Source organism: Boeremia exigua (genome assembly GCF_020726555.1).
Source record: "Boeremia exigua strain MPI-SDFR-AT-0100 chromosome Unknown C7974scaffold_13, whole genome shotgun sequence".
Taxonomy (NCBI): Eukaryota; Fungi; Ascomycota; class Dothideomycetes; order Pleosporales; family Didymellaceae; genus Boeremia; species Boeremia exigua.
The window spans coordinates 1,214,432-1,239,341 of record NW_025763530.1 but is presented as its reverse complement, the minus strand read 5'-3'; the positions used below and the strand labels follow the sequence as shown (position 1 = coordinate 1,239,341).

The 24,910-nt window shown below is 54.6% G+C and overlaps 3 protein-coding genes across 3 annotated transcripts; 2 read left to right on the top strand and 1 right to left on the bottom strand.

Moving 5' to 3' along the window:
• The first annotated feature begins 112 nt into the window (after positions 1-112).
• Positions 113-3,004, top strand: C7974DRAFT_404824 (uncharacterized protein). The gene is made up of 2 exons (XM_046142987.1): positions 113-227; positions 272-3,004. Exons 1-2 carry the CDS (start codon positions 191-193, stop codon positions 2,605-2,607), a joined length of 2,373 nt encoding a protein of 790 aa, XP_045992356.1. The 5' UTR covers positions 113-190; the 3' UTR covers positions 2,608-3,004.
• Positions 3,005-3,498: 494 nt separating this feature from the next.
• C7974DRAFT_368559 (uncharacterized protein) lies at positions 3,499-9,307 on the top strand (the record flags this gene model as incomplete). Its single annotated transcript, XM_046139899.1, has 4 exons — positions 3,499-4,707; positions 4,891-6,416; positions 6,463-7,301; positions 9,179-9,307. Exons 1-4 carry the CDS (start codon positions 3,932-3,934, stop codon positions 9,305-9,307), a joined length of 3,270 nt encoding a protein of 1,089 aa, XP_045992355.1. The 5' UTR covers positions 3,499-3,931.
• A 10,911-nt stretch (positions 9,308-20,218) lies between these two features.
• On the bottom strand, positions 20,219-21,129 carry C7974DRAFT_417990 (uncharacterized protein; the record flags this gene model as incomplete). Its single annotated transcript, XM_046144121.1, has 4 exons — positions 20,219-20,537; positions 20,612-20,625; positions 20,669-20,770; positions 20,818-21,129. 4 exons carry the CDS (start codon positions 21,127-21,129, stop codon positions 20,219-20,221), a joined length of 747 nt encoding a protein of 248 aa, XP_045992354.1.
• Between the last annotated feature and the right edge of the window lie 3,781 nt (positions 21,130-24,910).

Genomic DNA, 24,910 nt, shown 5'->3' with positions numbered 1-24,910 from the left:
CAGCCTCAGGCACATGATGTTAAAATCTCGAACGTCAACTCCAGAGTTGGTCGATGTCTACGGGAAGAGACAGCATTGTATCGTATGTAGTCAACAGCTGGCCAATCACAAAGCGGCCGTTTAACCCCGCTAAGCACCCCACGCGACATCCAAAAGTTCGCGACGTGGAGTCTCGAAAACAGACAAAGCCATGGCCATGCCAAATAGCATAGAGCAGCTCTTCACTGGTGAGTCGCACTCTACAATCTTCTCTCCATGCTGACCCGTCCAGAGCTGCTCTCAATCTGGCACACCCACCGGGTGTCGCTTCTCGTAGCTGCCGTCGCGCTCGCTCTGATTGTGCGCCTAACGAGACAATCCCGCAATGCCCGAGAGAAGGTGTCGGTCTCGCCCACGCCGGCGTCGCCAATTGAAGAGAAGAAGACTGTCGAGCTCAGGCCCGAGTGGCTCCCCGAGAACACGACCATCGTCACGCCCGCACTGAATGTCGACAACCACGCCGAAGAGGATGTGAGCGTCGTGGCCGCACCCCCAAAAGCGAAGAGGATACCGAAGACCGTGAAGGGCAAGAAAGTGCCGAAGAAGGTCGCGAAGCCGGTCATCGACTACAGCCACACGACGGACAAGATCCAGATCCTGGTCTTCTTCCAGTCCGTCACCGGCACGACCGAGAAGCGTGCCGCGCAGGTCCTGGACCTCCTGACTGCCTGGACGACTGGCTGCGATCAGTCCGCTTCTTTCCTCAAGCCCGAGCTCCTCGATCTCTCCGACATCGACTACGACGACTACTTCATCAGCGCCCCGAAGGCCGGCGCAAACACGAAGTTCTTCTACCTGATCCTGGCCCCGACCTACAACATCGACACGCTGCTGGATGCGTTTATTGAGAACCTCAGCGAGACGCACAATGACTTCAGGATCGACACGGCGTCGCTGAGTGGTCTGCTCGGATACTCGGTGTTCGGCTTTGGCGACAAGGAGGGATGGCCGTCGGAAGAGGAGGGCTTCTGCACGCAGGCGAAGGATGTTGATAAATGGATGGCGCGGCTGACAGGTCGAAAGCGTGCATACCCGCTGGGCATGGGCGACGTGAAGAGCGACGCGGAGAGCCGGCTGACCGAGTGGCGTCTGGGTGTCCAGGAAGCGCTCGTTGAGATCGCCGAGGGTCGCGGACTGGGCGACGGCGTGCTCGGCAGCGGCGACGCGGTTGAGAGTGACGAGGAAGATGTGGACGACAGCGGCGAGGAAGCGCCGCGCGTGGACGATGTTGAGGATCTGGGGGGCATGGCCAGTGGTGCTGCACCTGTCCCGGTCGACTTCACAAACTACAAGGGCAAGCCCAAGGTCAACGCGCTCAGCGCGCCCAAGCAGATGGTCCCCACCACATCTCCCACACACGCCGCTCTCACAAAGCAGGGCTACTCGATCATCGGCAGCCACAGCGGCGTGAAGATCTGCCGGTGGACCAAGTCTGCCCTGCGCGGCCGCGGGTCGTGCTACAAGTACTCGTTCTACGGCATTGCATCGCATCTCTGCATGGAGGCCACACCCTCGCTGTCCTGCTCGAACAAGTGCGTGTTCTGCTGGCGCCACGGCACGAACCCCGTAGGCACAACCTGGCGATGGGTCACGGACGCGCCTGATGTCATCTTCGACGGCATCACCGCCGCGCACTACAAGAAGATCAAGATGATGAAGGGCGTCCCGGGCGTGCGCGCCGAGCGCTTCGCAGAAGCCATGCGCATCCGGCACTGCGCGCTGTCGCTCGTCGGCGAGCCCATCTTCTACCCGCACATCAACGACCTCCTCCGCATCATGCACGCGAACCGAATCTCGACCTTCCTCGTCTGCAACGCGCAGCACCCCGCGCAGCTCGCCTCCCTCATCCCCGTCACCCAGCTCTACGTCTCCATCGACGCGTCCAACAAGGAGTCCCTGCGCAAGGTCGACCGCCCGCTGCACCGCGACTACTGGGAGCGCTTCACCGCGTGCCTCGACATCCTGCGCGCGCGCCGCTTCGAGCAGCGCACTGTGTTCCGGCTCACGCTGGTCAAGGGCTTCAACATGGAGGAGGAAGTGCGCGGCTACGCGGACCTGGTCGAGCGCGCGCTGCCCGGCTTCGTCGAAGTCAAGGGCGTCACGTACTGCGGCACCAGCGCCGCGGGCTCCGCGGGCCTGACCATGGAGAACGTGCCCTTCTACGAGGAAGTCGCGGAATTCGTCACACTCCTCGAATCCGAGCTCAACGCGCGCGGCCTGCACTACGGCATCGCCGCCGAGCACGCGCACTCGTGCTGCATCCTGCTCGCGGACAGCACGCGGTTCCAGCGCGCCGGGCGCTGGGCCACGCGCATCGACTTTGAGCGCTTCTTCGAGCTGTACGAGGGGAATGTGCAGGGGTCGCGCATAGAAGACGGGCAGGTCGTGGGCTGGCAACCCGAGGACTACATCGGCCCTGACACGCCCGAGTGGGCGCTGTGGGGGAACAAAGGGTTTGATCCGAGGGATCAGCGGGTTGATCGCAAGGGCCGGCCCCGCACGGAGGAGGAGGTCAGGGCGAGTCCGATGGAGCGGGCGGCGGCGCGGAAGGCGGCGTTGGAGTTTTGAGGGGGGGGGTGGTCTGTAGCTTTGGAAGGTATTAAGGTCGTGCAGAGTTGAGGTGTGTAGGGTTGGACTTCACGCCGACACAAGCTAGCCCTGTGTAAGACATTGAACTTCACGCAGCCATAAGCTAGCTCTGTGTAAGACATTGAGCTTTCGCGCATACACCAGCCGTTCCGTGCAGACGTTGAGCTCGAGCAGACGTTGAGCTCAAGCAGCCCTCGAACGCCCTGCGACCACGAGCTACCGTCGTCTGTGTAAGACATTCAATTCGCACATGCACGAGCCGTTCCACACCATCATTGATCTTCCATACACAACCGCTGGTCTAGACGAGCGTTCTGCAACCATCAATCCAACTGACCTCCTCGGTGCAGACCAGCCATAGACCCTTTTCCATGCATGTGTCGTGCAAAACAAAGTTTGCGCAACCTTGCATGCGCCGAAGGATTTCGCGCGGCGCTCCGGGCCCTCAGCTGGCGGCGAGCCGACTGGCTGCAAACCGACTGGCTGCAAATCGATTGGCTTTGGCTCTAAACCAACTATTGTAACGATTGGCCGTCATTGGTGCGGACCGCCCTCTACAATAAAGTTTAACTCTGCCTCGCTTGCAGGCTTCCTAGCGCGCCCCCCGGACCCTGCAGATCCCGTGGCGGCAGGACTCAGGAGTGCAGATGTAAGTGCTGGTGCTAGCACGTGCAGCGCAGGAAGGGCAGGTGTGCCTGGCGCTGTGGCTGATGGTCTGCAGTACCTAGCCAGAGAAGTTGTAGGGTGTAGGGTGTAGAGTTTGGCAACCAGGCAGCCAGGTTTGCAGGGACTCGGGTGTGTGGCACTGTGTGGGGCACTGTGTGGACAGGGGGCGAGGCAGAGGCAGAGGCAGGTAAACAGAGGCAGGTAAACAGGGGTCTGAGCGGCGATGCGTATGCGTGCCCCTATGATGCTGATGGCCGGGGGGCGCGCGCTCGGGCTGGCAGAGTGTGTCTGTGTCTGTGTCTGGCGGGCTTGGAGGGCTTCGCTTCTGGCACCTGCCTCCTTGCGCTGCAACCGTTCGAGGCTGCACCGTTCGAGCTCGCACCGTTCGAGGCCGCTCTCCCGCACCGCTTGAGGCCCCGATATGCCGACGCGACTGTGAGTCCGTGACGGCTGTGCTAGACGGCTGTGCCTCCCGCCCGCACGCGCGAACGAGCGCTGAGACTGCGATCCCCGGCTGCGATCCGCGACCCTCCCCTCCGATTCCCGGGCTACGATCTCCCGGCATACACACGACCTCGGCGGCCTACGACCTCCGGCCTACAACACTCCCGGCCTACGACCCTCCCGGCTCGCGCCCATGGACGCGCGCAGCCACGCCCGCGCAGCCGCAGAAGCGCGCCCGCCGCACGCCAGCGCCAGCCCGCCGACCCAAACTCTGCGCGTGCGGCGCCGCACCTCGCTGCCGTCCACGCCTGCGCGCCCCCTCGCCGTCGACACCGCCCGCAAGCACCGCGCCTCGCACCACGTGCGCTCGCACGCCGCGTCCCCCGAGCTCATCGCCTCGCTCATCGACCAGCTGGCTGCCATCTCCGCGTCGACCCAGCACCACTTCGAGCCGCAGCGCCCCTTCGAGCCGTCGACCGCGCGCCCCTCCGAGCCCCCGGGCCATGCGCGCTCGCCCGACCGCGCATACGCCAGCGCCCTGCGCACCCTCAACGACGGCTTCCCCGACGACGCCTGCGAGCCGCCCGTGATCCGCACCGCGCCGCCGCCGTCGGGCCTCTCCGCGATAACCGCGCCGAAGCGCACGAAACCCCCCGGCTTCGCGTACGCGGGCCGCAGCAGCAGCGCCGCGTCGCTGCACTCGTGCACGTCGCACCGGTCGTCGCACAGCTTCGGCGCGATCAGCATCGAGGCGGGCCCGAAGCCTGTGGCGAGCGCGCGGTCGTCGGTCGAGAGTAAGCGCAGTGTTAAAAGGCCGCGTAGTTTGATGTATATGGGCTCGCGCGAGCGGTTAAAGCTGAAGGAGGAGAGGAGGAGGGGCGAGGATGGCGAGGTGGAGGTCAGGAAGCTGACGCAGCAGGCGTTTGCGTATGAGGATACGATTAAGGAGGAGGGGAGCCATTTTGAGGGGTATCACGGCAATCATGGCAGTCATGGCAGTCATGGCAGCTATCATGATAGTCAGCTAGATGGGCATCTTGATAGCCAGTATGACCTGGACGGCCACCTCGATAGCCACCCAGACACCCGCCTCGATAGCTACGCCGACACCCACCACAACACCCGCAACACCCACAACACCCACCCCGACAGCCATCTTGATAACGACCCCGACCCCTTCGTCATCGCCGAGGCCTTTGCGACCCGCCATCCCAGCCGCAGCTCCAGCCCCGCCCTCCGCGTGCGCATGAACCTCGTTGACGACGCCCCCGAGCCGCTCGTGCCCGACCGCGGCTCCTCGCTCCGGCACGCCAGCCCCTCCAAGAAGAGCAAGCGGCGCAAGGGCAAGGGCAAGGAGGTCGAGCGCCCCAGCACCGTCGCCGGCCCGCCCGAGGAGCCGCTGCTGAGCCCCGACGAGGCCCGCCGCCAGACGCTCCTCCTCGAGCTGGAGCAGGACGACGACGAGGTCGCCCAGCGGATCAAGCAACTGCGCGAGCAGAAGCTGCTGCGAGCCAAGATCGCCGGCGACGCACCCGACCGCCCAGCAAGCGCGGAGCCCGGGGGCCGCCCCAGCGTTTCAGGCCGCCGCAGCCCTGCGCCCTCCGCATCCAGCGCCCTGGACCGGCGCCCCCAGAACAGCACGAAAGCACACAAACTGCTCGGCATCGCTGCGCCCGCGCGCTCGTCGTCCGACTCCAACATGAACAAGCCGCTCCCCAGCGAGCCCACGCGCCCCGCGCCCCTGCCCCCGCATCTGCGCCATGCCCGTCATAGAAGTTTGACCGTGAACGACGGCGACGATCTGCCGCTGCCAATCAACTACGCCCTGGCCCTCAAGGCGCTGGATGCGGCTGCGGACTCGCCGCGGACGCCGCGGGTGGACTCAACGCACATTCCTGTTGACTCGCATATACATGTTGACTCGCACAAACACATACCCCTACCACCGCCCGCGGTTGTCAGCGCCCCAGCCAACCCCTCGACCACCGCCTCCACCCCCTCCACGCCCTCGGACGGCGTGAAGCGGTCGACGTCGCTGTCGGTCAGCGGGCGGTCCGCGTTCGCGCGCCGCGCAAACAGCATGACCGCGAGCGTGACCCGCAGCCACCGCCACTCGGCCAGCCTGACCGAGGAGCGCCCTCCCGCGTGCCGCTCCGCCAGCGAAGAGGTGGCTACCGGGCGGCACTCGTCCCTCAGCATGGCGTCGAACAGCTTCTCGCTGCAGCACAAGAAGACGAAGAAGCAGCGGTGGTCGCATCCCGACCTGCCCGCCAAGGCTGAGAAAAAGCACAACGACAAGGTCGACGCCGCCGAGGCCAAGCTCCGAGCGACCGACTCGCGGCTGTCGCACTACCCGATCAACCCGTGGGCGCCGGTCATCGAAGAGCGCCCGACGTCGCTGGACTCGGTCGACATGGACGTGGACGCGTATCTGCACGCCCCGCGGCTGTCGCAGAAGATCCGCCACCCGCAGACCGGCCGCCTCATCTCGTTCTCCGAGGTCGGCGACCCCAACGGCTACGCCGTCTTCGTGTGCGTGGGCATGGGCCTGACGCGCTTCGTCATGGCCTTCTACGACCAGCTCGCGGCCACGCTGAAGCTGCGGCTGATCACGCCCGAGCGCCCCGGCGTCGCGGGCAGCCAGGTCGACCCCACCGGGACGCCCATGACATGGCCGGGTATGGTATCCTGTAATGTAACGAAATGCAATGCTAACACCTCCAGACGACATCCTCATCATCTGCCAGGCGCTCAAAATCACAAAGTTCTCCCTCCTCGCCCACTCCGCCGGCGCCATCTACGCCCTCGCCACCGCCCTCCGCATGCCCCAGCACATCCGCGGCCGCGTGCACCTCCTCGCGCCGTGGATCCCGCCCTCGCAAATGTCCCCCGTGGGCCTCGGCCGCGACTCGCCCCCGACCCAGCAACTCCCGCGCTCACAGCGCTTCCTGCGCGCCCTCCCCCCGTCCCTCCTGCGCGTCGCAAACTCGACCTTCCTCAGCAACACCTCCGCGTCGCTGCACCGCACCGCGCCCCCCAAGCCGCCAAAACCCAGCCGCAAAACCTCTGCGCCTCAGATGGCCCGCGAGCCCGCCCCCGCGACCCGCCCCGCGCTGAAAGAAAACCGACGAGAATCCATGCTCGCCATGGACCAAATCCAGCCCGCCAGCACGCTCTCCCTGCCCCTCGCCTCAGATGCCCAGCAGGAAGCCCGCAACGAGGCTCACGCCCTGCGCACACGCACGTTCGACACGCGCCTCACCTTCGCTATCTGGGCGCGCGCCACGCTCAACGCGAATCCCGCGACTGATCTCATCGTGTGTCTGGAGACGAAACAGCCGATTGGGTTCAGGTACGAAGACATCACGAGGCCTGTTGTTGTGCACCACGGCTCCAAAGACAGTCGTGTGCCGGTCGAGAATGTGAGGTGGTTGGGCAAAGTGATGCGCAGGTGCGAGGTCAGGGTGCTCGAGGGCGAGGGGCATGGGCTCATGGCTAGTGCGGGCGTTATGGGGGGCGTGTTGATGGAGATTGCGGGCGAGTGGGGGGAGTGGGCGGATGCGGTGGGGGGGAAGGCGAGTGTGCCGGATTTGAGGGGGGCGGCGCGGCGGCGGTAGACCGAGACGCTCGCCGTACGCGGCGCCAAAGGGATTGTGGCGTTGGTGGATGCTACGGCACTACACGCGCACACCCCGTCTACGCTCGGCGCTCTGCGCTCTGCGCTCCCCCTTCATCCACTTCGTCCGCCCCACGCCCCCGCGCCCCCCTTCCGCGCCGCGGCTCAGTCGCCGCGCCCGACTGACGCGTTCCCGAGTAGCCCTGGATCCGCATCGCTCGGCTCGGGGCTCGGGGCTCGGGGCTCGGGGCTCGCGCCGGAGGTGCCTACCGCGTTGCACCACACTGTACCGCGCTGTATAGTACCGTAGTGGGATAGTGTTCGGAGTGGGATAGTGTTTAATACCCCCTTGCCCTCATACCCTCACACCCTCATACCCTCATACCCTTCTCACTTCCTCACTTCCGCATCACCTTCCCCGTTTTCGCCTGTTCGGCTTCTGTTTCTGTTCTACTACTTTCCTTTGTTCCTATACCCCGTTGTACATATACTCTTTAGATAGGCTGGGAGGGGGGTTTTCTGGAGGGGATGCATGCATGGATGCATGGATGCATGGATGAGGGGAGTTTTGATCAGGGGCGTATAGTGTATAGATTGGAGATTGGTGGGGATGGGGGTGGGGGTGTAATGGTTAATGGCTATTGGGGAATGAATTGATGGTGGTTCAGCTTTGGCATCGTCTCATGTCGTACCGTTGAGTGTCATGCAATTCAGTGATGTGGAGCGGAGTGACGTGGAGCAGAGTTGTGTGGCGTTGTGTGCAGTTGCGCAGAGTCTCGTGCGTCAAAGGCGCTGTGTGCGTGTGCCAAATGCTGTATTGTACGCCCATGCACTGTGTCTCTACGGAGTAGGTGGTAGTCGCCGCGCTCCTCCCAGCGTGTCCACGCTCCTCCCGGCTTCTCCACGCTTTCTGGCGTCCCAGTCCGCACATCAACATCCACATCCAAACCGTGAGGCGCCGTGTAGACATGATCTACCGCCGTTCAACGTGCTCTACCGCGCTTCGACATGTTCCACCGCCGTTTAACGTACTCTGGCACGATTCCACCTTTCGACAAGGACTTTTGACAAGGACTTTCGACAAGGACTTTCGAGATCGCACGCATATATACAACAAAAGGCCGCGGTCACGCACGCTTGCTCGCAGACAGGCAAGTACGTCGATGGGTGGGGAGGTGAGGAGGTGGGGAGATGGGGAGGTAGATAGGTAGATAGGTAGATAGGCGGATAGGTCGACTAGTCGATGGGTGGGGAGGTAGATGGGCTACCAGGACGGTACGTAGCGCGGCGGTGCTCATCTACAAATAGTGGTTCTGCAGCAGCGAGCAAGGAGCGAGGAGCAAGGAGTGAGGAGTCAAGATATCGGACCGCAGTGAACGATCATCATACAGTGCGATCCACACTGCCCGAGACCGACATAAAGGCGATTTTATAGCGTTTTCACTCCGAGATTCCAGAATTTCAATATTAATAGTAGCACGCTATCCCACACCACCACATCACACCGTGGGGGGCAGCGGAGGGCAGCGGAGGGGTGGGACGCAGACGCCGTGCAGCGGCGGCATCACAGGGCATCATTTGTCTTTAGAGTTTACGCCGGCAGCGGTTGGAGTTTTCGGTGGACGGTTTGGGGAGGAGGAGGGGAAGGTAGGTACTGCACACTGGATCGCGTCTCAGCAGCATGGCTGGGTTCAGCAGATTTTGGCTGGGTTTGGCCAGGTTTGGTTTCGAGCAGAGTTTGGTTTGGTTTCGAGCAGCACCGCGGCGGCGACAACATGGTATATTCACCGTCTTCTTTTCGGAGACAGGAGTATCCCATTTCAGACAACCTCGTTACACCGCAATACGGTAGACTCAGAGGAGGCAGAGCTGTCGGCTTCGGGTTTCGATGGAGTGGGTTTGGAGCAGCACGCCAGGCAGCAGCAGCAGCAGCAGCAGCAGCATGGCGGCTAGATCGCGGTCTTTTCGGAGACAACAGCATTTTATTTCCTTCTACGGTTTTGCACGGTGATTTCATGAGGAAGAGCTGCGATACGCGGCAACAGCGGCGGCGTGGGATTTTGATGGAGTGGCTTTAGAGAAGCACACCGGCAGGAACAGCATGAGTTCTGGTTAAACGACTTTGAAGCAACAGTCTTATATCAAGCCATGGTTCGACAAAGGCACGGCGACGACGTGGCATTAAGGTCTGGTTTTAGGGCGGCACGGCGGCCGCAGCATCTCATCTCAGTCACTGGATTTTAGGAGACAGAGTAGACTGGTTTATACTGCATCGTGGTGCAATAATCGAATACATGAGAGACAGAGTTGCCGGCATAGGCCCTCGATGAAGTCACTTTGGAGCAGCACACCGGCAGCGACATAGAGTGATGGCAGTTTGATTTTGAAGCAACAGTTGCAAACTTTACTGTATCATAAGCTACCTGCAAAAGTATAGGAGGCGAGCAAGGTGTGTGACCTGCCCAGCGGCGGCAGCGACATGTTATAGTGGCTGCAGTCTTTTCGGAGACAACAGCATGCCATTTTAGACTTTAGGTACGCTTCGGTGCGGATTCATGAGAGACAGAGCAGCCAGCATAGAACTTAATAGAGTGGCTTAGCAGCAGCATGCCAGGCAGCAGCTTATCATTGTGGTCGCAGACTTTTCGGAGACAACAGGATGCCGGTTCATTTGCCCCATAGTTCGTAGATTTCAACGGAGTGAATTTCAAACAGCGCGCCGGCAGCAACATTTCATGTTGGGTAGATGGATTTTAGGAGACAGTAGCACGCTGTTTCATATACGCGATAGTTTGTAGATTCATACGAGGCAGAGCTGCCGGCATGAGATTTCTGATGCAGTGACCTTCGAGCAGCACACCAGCAACAACATTCGATGTTAGGTAAGTAAATTTCAGGAGACAGTAGCGTACTTTTTCAGTCTACACCGTACTTTGGTAGCTTTATACTGCTAGCATAGAATTTTGATAGAGTGATTTTCGAGAAGCGGGCCGGCAACAACATTCCAGGTTTGGTATGTTGATTCCAGGAGATAGTAGCATACTAATATATACCACACCATACTCTGGTAGCTTGGTAAGAAGCCGAGCTGCCAGCCTAGGATTTCGATGGAGTAACTTTAGACAGCACGCCGGCAGCAGCATGTTCTTTGTTGGTAGTTTTCAGGGGACATGAGTAGACTGATCTGTACTACAATACACTACAGTGCGGTAGGTCCATGAGAGACTAAGTTGCTGGCATGGAATTCGGTGGAGTGACTTTTGAGCAGCGGGCCGGCAGAGACATTTCTGGGGTCTGTAATATTTTAGGAGACAGGAGCATATGTTTTATGCTGCGCTGTGGTGCAGTGGAGGTGTAGGAGGCAGACGTGGCAGCGGCGGCGGCATATGCATCTTGCTGCTTTTGAGTAACTTTGGAGCAGCACGCCAGACAGCAGCATGGTATCTTTCTAGCTGGATTTTAGGTAGAGCATCATGTTTTCTACTGCATTGTGGTGCGGTGGGGATGTAGGAGGCAGACGTAGCAGCCGCAGCGGCATCTTGTTGCTTGTCAGTGATTTTGGAGCAGCACACCACCGCAACAGCATATACTCGGCTTCATTAAGTTTGAAGCAACAGATTTATACCCAGATTTATACCAGACTATAGTTCGGCAAAGGCATGATTTCAGGGGCAAGGCGGCGGCATCACAGAGTGAGATTCGGTTTTGAGCAGCACACCGCCGCAGCAGCATCATATTCCCATTCATTGAGTTTGAAGCAATAGATTTATACCGTACCATGATTTGGCGAAGGCACAGTATAAGGGCAAGACAGCGGCATAACAGCGTGGGATTTGGTATTGAGCAGCACAACAACGCAACAGCATGTGGTGCCATTTGAGAGATTTGAAGCAACAATCCTATACCAAACCATACTTTGGCGAAGGTGTGAGAGGCAGACGCGGTACATGACGTGCCCAGCGGCGGCAGCGACATATATTTCTTGTTGTTGGGTTTGGAGCAGCACACCACCGCACCAGCATGGTATTCTCTGATGTATAGTTTTCAGCAACAAGACTATGCTAGGCCTTGGTTTAGCGGAGGTTTAAGAGGCAGATGCGGTTTTCACCACCGCAGCAGCGGCGGCAGGACATAACTCCATTGGAATACGGTTTTGGTTTCAAGCAGCACGCCAGGCAGCGACATAATCGGGTAGCGTTGAAATTTTAGGACAGTATGGTGCGGCACACCAGATCATATTTCAGAACGAGAGGCAGAGCTGCATGGCATAGATAGATTTCGTTCAGACGGACTGCCAGGCAGCGACATGTCATCGTAATCGGGTACTTTGAAGCAACAACCCCATACCATACTTGAACACCACATTTCGGCGAAGTTTTGAGAAGCAGACGCCGTACACCACCGCACGGCACGGCAAGACCATACTGGACTGAGCTCTGGTTTTTAGCAGCACACCACAGCACCAACATAGTATTACAGTGTCGACCTTGAAGCAACACTAATACACTGTACTATGGTTCAACATAGGTGTAGGACGCAGACACAGTGTACCGCCGCGACGGCACAGCAAGACCACCATGTCGTAGCTAGATCTTGTTTTTGACAGACAGCTAGGCAGCGACATGGCGTTTTGTTTAAGTCTGTTCGAAGTAACGTCCCTATACTATACTACAGTCTGATCAAGGTATTCGTGGTAGAGAAGTGGTGGAATCACCGTCACAGTAGCGGTAGGGCAGAATCGGGTTTTGTATTGAGCATCACGGCACGCTAGCGACATGGGATTGGAACGGAGAAGATTTGGAATAGCAGCTGCATGATATGCTGTATTTCAGTAAAGGTGCAAGAAGCAGACGTAGTAACCGCACCACCGCAACGGCAGTAACATGACGGTATCGGGTGTCTTTTTGAGCAGCAGACCAGGCAGCAGCATAGCACTGCATGTAAGAGTCTAGTGCCACAGCGGCAACATGCGACGTTGGCATACGTAGTTTTGATTTCAGGCAAACTGCTAGGCAGTGACATGGAATTTCAATTGAGCAGATTCGAAGCAGCAGCCGCACACAGTAGCATAATCGGTGGATTTATAAGAATCAGAGGTGTAGTACACCACACTGCCGCAACGGCAGCAGCATAATTTTGATGCTCCTTGTTTTAAGCAGCGCGCTGGCAGCAACATAGACTTGTATTTGGAAGACTTAAGGACGATACTATCCAACAACTCAGATCGTATTGCAGCGTGAGAGGTAGGGATGTAGTAGAGATGCAGTGTATCGCCAGAGCAGCAGAGCGACGACATGAACGTGTCGTATGTAGTTTTGAGCAGGTCGCTACAGTGGTGACATGGCGCTCTATGATGAGGCTTTATAGCAGGGGCCCTATATCATTTTATAATCTAATGGGGGTGTAAGACGCAGCCATTGTACGCCGCCGTGACAGTAGCGGTACAGCAGAGGCGTGTTGGTTTTCAGGCAGCACAGCAAGACAGCAACATGGAACCATAGAATTACGCTTTAAGAGCAGCGCGTTGCAGCACATTGCACAACTTCTCAGCATGAGAACCTCGAGAGCAGAGCATGAGAGGTAGACACGAGACACACTACACCACCGCCACGACATCAGTATGGCATGATGGTTTCGGGTTTTGGTTTTAGTTTTGAGCAGCATAACACGGCAGCCGAGATATATCACTAATCAGCACCGCAACGGCGGCGATATGATACAGTGCCTGTGTTTGGTTTCGAGCAGCACAGCAAGACAACAACATGCGAACCCGGAATTGGCGTTTTAAGACCAGCACAGTGCAGCACATTGCGCCTTTCTTAGCATGAGGAGTTCAAGGGGCAGAGATATGGCACGCCACACCACCGCAACGGCGCCGACATGCTTCAACCATGTTTTCTTTTGAGCAGCATGTCTCCACGGTCAAAAAACTCACACCCCAGCACCATAATAGCAGTGACAGCAGCATGACGGATCCGACATCAGGTTTGCGGTACAGCATGGCAATTGTCCGCGTTCGTTTCGATTTTCTGTTGAGTAGAACGTTAAGGTCTCCGTTGGGTAGGAGATATCAAAGCAACGCGGCACGGTGTGAAATGCCTGGGAGAGGCTCGGAGCAGCACAGCACAACATCTGCAATCCTCGCATTCCTTTTCAGTTTGCCCCAGGTGCCATCAGCGGTATGACAATGGAAAGAGATCAATCTGGAGCAGCAGGCACGGCAGTCGAGATAGAATCTCTCAAGGCTCGGCGCGACAGCATCGGCAACATGGCGAGGTAATTCAATGCCTCGGAGTGCGGCCCTACATGCAGGTATCAAGTATTCGTATCTCATTCAATTTTCCGGGAGTTCCGCCAGCGGCATGGCATGGTTCGGGTAGTGTTTTTAGAGCGGCATATAATGGCAATTGTTTGGCTTTGAGGCAGGAAAGCATGTGGTGTCAAGAAACCAATTTCTTTTTCAGTTCGCCCAAGGTCCCGCCAGAGGCATGACGCTTGAAGCGGTGCATTTGAAGCAGCACGGCACAGCGTGAGGTAGTCAGGGTCAGTCCAGCACAGCATAAGGTAGTTCGAAAGTGTATTTTAAGTAGCACAGCACAACCTCTCATGATCAGGTACCCGGGTTCTTTCTCAGTTCACCCAAAGTTCTACCAGCAGCATGACATTTCAAGCAGGTCAATTTGGAGCAGCAGGTACGGCTGTCGATTTACAGCTTGAAACGGTGAGGGCAGAGGCATGCAGTGTTTGATGAGTGCAGTCAGCGCAGCACAGCACAGCACAGCATTCAAGAGTTCGCATGCTTTTTGAGTTCGCCTAGAGTCCCGCCAGCAGCATGGAATCGGAGGCGAGGAAGTTCGGAGCAGAGCGGCACTGCGTGAGATGACTGAAAGGTAGTCAGAGCAGCACATCATCACTAATAAGATGTGGTTTTCGTCGAGTAGATCTAGAGCAGTGGGGACAACATCTCAAGAGCCCGGATGCTATTTAAGTTCACCTAGGGTCCCGCCAGCAGCATACTGTAGTGTTTTAGGTCTTTGAACAGCGCGGCACAGCAGCATGCAAAACCGCTCAAACGCATTTGAAGCAACACGACACAACAAATCAACTTTAGTTAACATCTTCTTTCAATCAGATGTTTTCAGCCCTTTTATGGTGCCGCCAGCGGCATACCATGCTCAGTGTAACTTCCTAGAACAGAGCGGCACAGCAGCAGTATGGTACTTGTCGAGTGCATTTGAAGCAGCACGCCACAACATGCGGTGATCAATTCGTCCTTTTAGTCAGATGTTTCTAGCTCTTTTCGAATCTCGCCAGCGGTATAGAACGACCAGCGTAACATTTGTAGAACAGCATGTGACGATGGCATGATAGCATGATCGGATGGGGGTAGTGCTTAGAGCAGTCCAGCACAGCATACAACGTTTCGAATGGGATTTAAAGCAGAACGGCACAGCATGGCGAGACCCGTTTCTTCTTTCAGGCAGATTATTTTAGTCCTCCAAGAGTGACATCGTCTCGTTTAGACTGGGATTTGAAGCAGCACAGCACAGCATGCGTGTGTTAGCGACGGTATTTGATGCCGCAACGCCCCGGGTGAACGGTTTGAATGTTCATGCTCTCTCTTGGGTTCTTGGTGGTTCTACTAGCAGCATAGTATGCTTGTCTGCATGGTTTTGGAGCAGCGCGGCACAGCAGCGGCATACGATTCAGGTCAGTGCAATTGAAACAGCCCAGCCCGGCACACTACCGCAACGGCATCCCAACATGGTTAAACGATCCCAGAGCCGAGCAGCATGTTGGGTATTCCGCAGGTTTTCGATTTTCTAAGGAATCCACGGTAACAGTAAGATCATAATACGGTCAGGCAATCATTTTAGAGAACGCAGACCCAGCAGCAGCACAACATGTAATGTGTGTTTCGAATCTTTAGAGCAGCACAGCACTCAAACAATGCATGATCGTGGGTGGAAGATTTCGAGGCCTCACAGCATGAAGAGGTGTCCGCGTACGTTTTCGATTTTCTGAGTATCCCATGGCAAAGGGAACACCATCTCAGATCCAGATACTGGTTTTTGAGCAAGCAGACCCAGCAGCAGCACAGCATAGGCACGTATTGACTATTTTTGAGGCAAAACGCCGCTGCAACGACATTCCAGTGTGAGCGGAAGATTTAAAAGTGACGGCACGCCCAACCACCCCAGCATCCCCGGGTTTCATCGGTAATTTCTTGGTTTCTGCGAAGCCCGACAGCAAGCGGGCCCAGCATGCATCGCTGTTGTAGTGTTTTGGTTTTCAGTGATCTGCTGTATTGTCTCGCTCTGGTACGTTGAAAGGTTGGATTTCAATATGATCATAGTGGTTTTTGGTTTCGGCATGCCACCGTCAATTCTGAACCTCAGCATGGCATCTCATGCGACACTTTCAGGCATGTGTTTCTGGATTTTCTCTTTCTCGTCCATACTTTCCCATTCATATTCTTTTTGCACATCATTCTCATTCTTGTCTTATTTCCAACCGTCGTCCCGCGGCAACGGCAACGAAGACAGCATGTTATAGTTGGAAATTGAGGTCAAGCAAGCAGACCAAGCATGGCGTTGTATCCCTTGACTTTCAGCCGTCCGTCAGGTCATTGTGAGTTCCGGTCGTCAGGTTTCGACATGTCACCACAGACTCTCGGTTTCAGCATCACAGTTCCAGCAGACTCTTTCAGCCACATGTCGTCGGTGTTTCTGATTTTCGTTCACGTCTTGTTTCCAATCCTACGGCAACAGCCACACCATATCAAGATCAGCCAGTGGTTTCTAGGCAAGAAGACACATCATGGTTTCGTATCCTTCTAACTTCATAAAACAGTTTGCAAGCTCGTTGGATCTCCTGTACCTAGGGTCTCGGCATGATACTAACAGCTTGCTAATTCAGCATAGCACCCCCTTGCTTTTCGTCCCCAGTCATCAGCTCGCCAAGTGTGTATTTCTTGCTTGTGCAAATATCCCGCGGCAACCAGCAGCACATGTCGTAGTCGGGCATTGGTTTTCAGGCAAGCAGACCCGGCATTCGATTAGTATCAGTGAATTTCAGCAGACTGATGTGTTGGTGTAGTAGTGGGGGGAGGACGCAGCATGTCTATGGCGGGTTCTCCTTTTCGTATCGCTTTTTTACTTTTGAGTGTGGGTCATGCGTATGTCTTCTTGGTCGGGTTTTTCGGTCATAGCTTGCTCCTAGCCTTCGCTCGACAACGGCAACGCCAAAACCATGTCGTTACTATGGAACAGATTTGAAGCAAGCAGGTCCAGCATTCAGTCGATATCTCTCGTTTTTTAGAGGATGCCCTGTGGCCACCGTAATTCTCGATTCCGGCATGGCGTTTATCGCTTTCGGGCTTTGGTCATGTTCTTTCCGGCCATACGTCTCTTGGTGATGAGTTTCTTGGGTCTTCGTCTCTTCGTCATATATGTCTTCGTCATGTCTTTTTTCAGTCCCGTGTTGGCGGCGTTTCGTCAAGGCAGCACAGCAGTCAGGTAGAAAAGTGTGTGATGGCACGGGATGTCCGACCAGAGACATACGGACAGGGTATCTTCATCTTGGCATGGCGCTTTCGAGGTACTATTCCGGTTGCAGCGAGCTTTACGGCATTGTTGTAAGAAGGCGTGTAGCGTGGAAGAGGAGTGAGATAGCACGGCAGATCCGGCTAGAGGTGTAGGACCATGACCTCTTTGTTGCGGCATTTCGCTTGCTTCATAGTGCTTTCTTGGTCATGAATTCTCTGCTTCGTCATTTCAATTACATCGTCTTTGGTTGTGTGTTTTGCTGTGTTGTTCCGTGAAGGCAGACTTGAGGCAGAAGGTACGGTAAGCAAAGAAGTGAGGAAGTGAGTATATGGAAAAGTAAGAAAGTGGGAAATGGCACGGCAGGTCCGGCCAGAGACATCGAAAACGGCGTCTCGTTATTTCGGCATGTCACTTTCGAGACACCATTCCGTTTATGGGGAGGTTTGTGGTGTTGTTTGGATTAGGAAGTGTGGCTGCAGGCAGGTGGGAAAGGAGATAAAGGACCTAGACCCCGCTAGAGACATGGCAAGGCTGCATTTACACTTTAGTATGTCGCTTTCGTAGTCCTTTTTCTGGCCATGGCTTCTTGCTCGTGTCTCTTTCGGCCAGGTTTATTGCTGTGCAGGTAAGAGCAGGGAAGTGTCACGGCCGATCTAGCCAGAGACATAGAATTGATCTTGTCTTTTTTCAGCATGGAATCTTTAGTAACTTCTTCAAGTCATGTCATTTGCTGTGGGGCTTCAGTGATGTTTCGTTGAGGTACTTGAGGGGGAGAGAAGAGGTGCAGCATGGTTTTGTTCGCTCTTGATTTCAGCACACATCTTCTGCAATCTCTTTCGGCCACATCCTACCACATGGCACTTCGGTGTCGTTTTTGTTTCGTCACAGCGATTTGAAGGCGACAGCGGTGTTCAGCATGGCGTCTCCCAGTTCACTATTTTGGTTGTTTGGGATCCTTTACTTGGGCACTGGGGAAGCAAGCTGTGCGGCAGGTGGGGAAGTGGGAAGTGGGAAGTAGGAAGTGGGAAGTGGGAAGTAGGAAGTGGGAAGTGGGAAGTGGGAAGTGGGAAGTGGGAATTGGTAGATGGTAGATGGTACGGCAGGTCTGGACAGAGACATTCCAAGGAAGTTCCCTTATTTCGGCAAATTATGCGTAGTTTCTGATTCCAGCCACATCATCTCATATTGCATTTTAGTGTCGTTTCGTCACAAGGTCGAGGTAGTTGGGCGAAGGACTAGGGGTACGACATAATCCGAGTAGCTGGCAGTTTCGGCATGGAGTCTCCCGCTCTTGTTCTTTGGACACATCGTTCTCGGAAACATCTTTTGCGTCTTTGTTTGTGGCGATTTGTGAAGGCAGGGTGGTAGGCAGGAGATGGGGAATAGTACAACAGCTCCGGACAGGGACATGAGAATAAGGTGTCTGGCTTTCAGCACAACATTTTTTGTTTTCCTTTTCGGTCCGGTTTTCCGTATAGTACTCCAGCACCGTCGCTCTGAGACATGCAGATAGAGGCAGTGAGCTCCAGCATGGTAGCTCCTGCTGGTACTTTTGATCATAACATTCGCTGTGACGGGTGTCCGGTCGGTGTTGGAGTGAGATCTCTGATTGCAAGTCCAGCCACGTCTTCCCCAGGCGGTTCCCATGTTATCGTTTTGAAGCATGTGAGTAGGGACAATAGGGTTCAGCATAGGACCCCGATTCACTCTTCTCAATCGTATCATCCGCTGTGGCGCATTTTCCATGTTTCTATATTCCAGTGTTTGTAGGAGCTTTCCCCTTGACTTCCCCAACCGACGTTTTCAGCCATGTGAAGAACTGTCATAGCTTTCGACGAGACAGGTTGGTGGTTTGTGGGTCAGAGATATGGCAGCGCTACTGTTTGCATCATAGTATCTACGCTGTCCTGAGAACTGCTGCGAGGGACGGCAGCATGCTATCATGATGTCCCGGTTTTCCGCCAGGTCATGCCACCTCCTGCTTATCATTTTCGGCATATCAGCTCCTGTGATTCGTTTTCAGACATATCTTCTGTGTCGTGATCTTGGTAGCGTTTCATTGAGGCGGCGCTGGAAGTGTAAGGTAGCAATGGCTCGACGTGCGCGGGCAAGACATAAGAACCTCACCTCTTGATTTCGACATCAAGTATCTCGCAGTGCCGACGCTAGGCTGCCACAAAGCCGCCTTCACCGTGAATCAAAACGCTTAATTGTTGCGCGAGATTCAAATTGAGATGCCCATGAGTATGAAAGTCAAGAATGGAACTCCTGCAGTTTCAAGCCGAAGAGCTGCTCGGCGTCCTTGATCCGCGCCTTCTCGTCTGGAAAACTGACCACTAACATAACGTGATCCGCTCCAAACCTCGTATCTTCAGAGTTACTTGCTCCTCCGTCGCTTTTCTCCTCTCTGTGCTCCCATCCAAGCTCTCCTCGTCGCTCACATCCTCGTCGCTCACATCCTCGTGTACCGGTGTTGGGCGGGGTCTCTTCGAGGCTTACTCTGGTACAAGCGGCTGAGCATTAGCATCAGCATGTCTTCGGTTCTGCGCATCAACCGAGTTCCCAGTAGCTGTAACGTCAACGGGTATCTGTGGTGGCTTCCCAGAGCCAATCTCTACTAGATCCTCCATGAGGAGGTTTGGATAGGTGACATGCCATTCCTTGAGAAGTGCGCTTGTCCAGCCGTTGTAGTGCGAGTTGCGAATCGCCTTGCGTGTCTGGTTAAGGCGCAGTTTGTTCGGGAGTCGCTTGTGGAAGATGATCCTCGTGTTGGGCGCAAGATCCCAATCCTTGGCCTTCTTCAATACACCCATGCCCCTTTTCCCGCATCCCTTGCATGTCTTGCTTGTCGACGAGTTCCACACATTTCCCACCCAGTGTGGTGCCTCGCAGAGCCAGGCGCGACCTTCTGATTTTGTCGTGTCTTGTCTTCGGTCGACGACATGAACAGACCCCGGTCTTTTCGACATCGGATCGTCCACTGCAATCGCGTATGATGATATCGAAGTGTCACACCAGCTCGTGATGAACCCATGGGGCGTGACTGGGTCGCCTCTCATGGCGGCAGCAATTGCTCGCGACGTGGCTGGGTCGCGCAGCAGCTCTTCTCTCGACCATGGTTTGGTGCAACCAACAATGCGCACCAATCCTGAAGAAGGGCATAACCTCTTCAAGTGTCAATACAAGCATCTGCGATGGTGAAAGTACCCTTCGAGAAGCTGCATCAACGGACGGCCGTTGTCCTCGAGCATCTCGAACCTCTTCTGGATGACCAACTTCTTCGACCTTGTTCTTGACCTCGTCGGGGAACATGAGGTCAGGGCTTATCCTCGATGGAGCCGACGGCAGGCTTGTCCTCGATGGAGCCGACGGCAGGCTTGTCCTCGATGGAGCCGACGGCAGGCTTGTCCTCGATGGAGCCGACGGCAGGCTTGTCCTCAATCTCGGAGCCGACAGCAGCTTCCACCTTGTCTGCGATACCTGCTGCTGCATGCTTGACCACAGGTTTACCCTCGCGCGCTGCGAAGGAGTGCCAGGCGGCAATGGTGTCTTCGGTCTGATGAACAACTTCTTCGACATTGTTCTCGACCACGTCAGGGAACATGAGGTCAGTGTTATATGAATGCACCGAGTCTCTGGGTCATTGTCAACGATCACTGGCTGTGCCAGGATGGCGTCTGTCTTGGAAGGGCCGGCTCGGGTGGGGCACGGAGTGTCAGACGCCTAATACTTTTAGTGTAGTCACACATGGGAAGAGGATACATACATGTTTGCCCTTGCAGGCAGGCGCGCAAGGCGTCGTATCTTCGGTCAACGCAGCAGCAACTGCTCGTGGAGCGGCGGGGCGGTGGTCGGGTCTCGCGGAAGTCTGCAACATTGTTAGCAGATATCGTACACGTAAAAGCCTCGACTTACCTTTGGGGCTGTGAACATGTCTTCGAGGCCATGTTCCTCGAACACGACCTGCCAGTGCTTCAAGAGCTGCATGAAGGGACAGCCATTGTCTGGGAGCACCTCGAACTTCTTCTTGATGGCGCACTGCCTCGGCAGGCTCTCTTGGATGCGAGCGTTGGTGACCTTGAAGCCGCCCTTCAACGGGCGTCGTGTCTCATCGGAGTGCCACGTGGGGTACTGCAGCACGTACGTGATCATGGTCTGAAAGACCCATCGATGAGCACCAATGCTGAACAGGAACTTGACCTCTGCAAGCGACAGTGGCGTGACCATGAATTGGTACAACCAACAATGCGCACCAATCCTGAAGAAGAACATCACCTCTTCAAACGCCAACACAATCATCTGCAATGGTGAAGGTACCCTTCGATGAGCGATATGCCTCGTCGATGTGCCACGTAGGATACTGCAGGATGTACGTAACCATTGCCTGGAATACCCATCGGTGAGCACCAATCCTGAACAAAAACTTGACCTCTGCGAGCGACAGTGGCGTGTGTCTAAACTCGCATGCGGCGTTCTCGCACACTGTAGTGTCTTTCTGGTTGACCACCGTGCCGTAACGTGGGTTGTACTGCGTACTGCACAACCGAAGCTCGATAAAAGCTTGGTTGCAGCCGTACTCGCGGGCAGGCACGTACGCGCCACTTGCGCCACTGAACTTGGGCCAGACGGCCCGCATGGTAACGGGAACGTCTTCGATCTTGATGACAGTAGCAGCGACCTGGGCGTACGCCTCAGGCAGCTTTTGTCGGACCCAGCGGTCAATCTGCGCCCCGAAGAGCGGCTTAGGCCCCAGCACCTGTCTGTTGACAGGGTGCGCAAGGTCTCGCCTGAGTCGATCTATGCAAGTAAGCCCATGCCTGAATACAAAAGCTCAGAATACTTACTGCGAGAGTTACTTGCCATTGGCTGGTGGCGCGGTGTTGTGGAGTGAGATCAGGTAAGAGAGAGCGAGCGACAAGATAAAGGTAAGGCAAGAGCGACCGGATAATCGCAGCACCGACGCCCGGTGGCCACAAAAGCGACCTTCACTTCAAATTTGAAAATTAGATTGTTAGATTGTTACGAGATATTCGAATTCAACGTTCTCTAAGTAAAAGCCGCGTGCTCAACGAACTACACCTGCACATCCCCTGGTCGAAGTGCCTGTCCGTGTATTCGGTCTCCATCGTATGCTCGTCCGCGATAAGCATCCCCTTATAGACACAAAGCTCTTTGAAAATTGTCTCTTCTCGGTTCTTTACGCTGTCCCCATAGTAGACTTTGCAAAGAAGTCTTTGTGCAGATTTCTTAGTGGAGACGGAGCAATTGGTATATGTAACTATGTAGAGTATCCTAGAAGGGACATACAAACAAAGTATTCAGGGTAGATCAATAAGGTAAATTCCGACTTTCAATCAACACTCTCAAAGGTAGAAAGCTTCTTAAAGTCCGAAAGCTCGTAAATGTGGCTGTCATAAACGGCGCGTTGTAAGTTAGATCACACACCGATAGTTGTCCAGGACTCTAGGTTTTATACAACACCAACGTTTAGATTTCTGCTTTCGACAGCTGTAAATGCTGGTAAGACGGAGATAGCTAACATCGAAAGGCCATGATTGGTTTTTAGCAAAACAGGGAAAAGAAAGTAGACATATTCTATCCAACGATCGGTTGGGGAGATCTCTAGGCTCTTAGATAGTATCATATTATGCAGAGAAGTCCGTCGAGGCACTTGTCTCAGAAACAGGAGCGGCCAAAAGTATAGACTCTTTGAAATATTTGAGTCAAGAAGAGCACACCATATATATTTTCATAGTGAATGTCTTTTCAACGCAAAGACATTTTGCTCTGGACATCTGGATTATAAGTAAAACCTTCCAAGGTTACCTTTTTAACAACCAAAGTGCTAGTACCACAGACACTGAGGGCATGACGAGCCAAATTTCTGGAAATCTTGGAAGAATTTCGGACTTAAATATTGTGCTTTCGAGGTTTAAGTGTTTGAGAAGATTATAGCAGTGAGATGGTACACACATGAACAGCTTCGCATTGCTTCTGAGGCTTAATTGGGCAATCATGAAAGGTAATGTCTATCTTTGAAGGCGTAGGAGCTCCCTTTGCCATGACTGATCATCTTTTTGGATCTTTCGTAGCCTTCTCGGAACGTTACAAGCTGTACAGATAGCGACAGTGCGGACTCAAGTAAAGTTTTCTGCTTGAAGGATGTAGACACATGGGGTAGCGTTTTTTGTGCTCCACGGAGGGCGGAAGGCGACAATCATGATCTTCTGTTGGAGTGACTTTCTAAAATGCAGACATGATTATGTGGCATTCATCCTTCGATGTGTAGCCTTGGGTTGAGAAGAGAAAGAGACTCTGTTCTTCGAATTTGATGGGTGGAAGGGTATCCAGATCAGGTTGTGTATCAAAGTGCCAGACGGCATGATGCCTTTCCCCAGAAGAGGCTGCCAACAACATGTAGTACACCCTCCACTTTTTAGGAGGCAGGAAAACATAGTATTATTGCGTATTCATAGTGCATCGAGCAGATATAGATAACGATTCAAATCATTACCTCAAACGATGGTACTTTCGCAATGCAACATTCAGTGAGAAATTAGGTTTGAGGTTGTGGAACGACGCAGATGGACTCGTACATGATCTTGTTGACCTCTTCAAGTCTGTTGACTCATGCACATTCAAAGTTGGGGACATCGTGGTCGCCACTTGGAATTTTTTGGAATCAAACTCTTGCTCATCATTGCAGTCAAGGATTAAGCTACACAATTTAAACTATCCCCATATGCCTAGGGAGCATCGAGTTGTGAAATAGATGATGATCCTTGTTTCGTTTCGCCAAGCGGACAGTCGGACATGTTCATATATGAGAAAGGGTTTAAGATTTGTTTGAGTGGCAGATTACGGCATGAGTTCGTTGTCCTTGATTTTAAGCGGCATGTCTACCATACTCTTGTACTTTAGGATTTCGAGAGTAAGTTCGGAATATTTGAGAACAACGCAAAGACTCAAGACCATATAGAAGGGTGGACAGATCTAGCCGGCACACACATGCCTAAGGTCACAGTGCTTTTCGAGACAGTTGTACCCTCCTGAGTCCTGAATCAGACCATCACGCGCTTCCCGAAAGATTTTACGAAGCGTAAAGCAAGTATGTACAAGAAATAGCGGCTGACCGATGATTTTAATGTCTTGTATTCTCCTCAGCCGAGAATAGGCAAGTCACAGGCCGTATATAGGGCCATGTTGCGGATCTGTTCTGATTTCGATGACATTCAGAGGCCTCCAACAACATAGTCAGTTCCGACAGTCATTTCAGAGACAGTCGCAATCTCCACGCGCGCAGATCGTGGAGCCATGCAATGGGTGGCATTTGTTTTTCATAACGCAAAGAGAGTGAAGTCCAAAGAATCCGCACAGAGAAGGCGTGCGATCGTTGATTCCAAGCGGCCAGACCACACATCCATGTGTGTGTTGGAAGCACTTTCAGAAGTAGGCAAACACCAGACATGACTTCAGTCGATTTAAATCTGAGGCAAAAAAGAGAAACAATTATGAATTCGGTGACGGTTTTCAGGTTCAGTGAAAGCAGCAGGATAGTCGAGACTGACCGCTCAGGAAGCGGTCACGGACACATAGTGAGCAATGTCAGGTTTTTTGAAGAGGCAAGGTCTCCATAACCCCGCAGCAAAAGCGATTTTTCGAGAGATACTTATCCAGATCGTTTGACTGGCGTGACAGAGCGCACATGTCAATTGTGAAGCAGACGTTTGTTTTGCAACAGAGGACCTCGGGAGGAAAGAGACATGAATGGTATGGGAGTGATTTTAGGCCACAACAACATGTGTGCGATTTCAACTCCTTCTCTAAATCCATATATCGGGATTAGAACAAAAGAGAAAGGAGGGCAGAGCAACATATGCTGTCATGGATGGCATTTTTGGAGGCGGCTGCAATCAAGCGCTGACATTGCCGGATCACAGACAGACACCGACACATGTAAGGTAATGGCCATTCTTTTCATTCTCGAAACACACACACACACACAGTC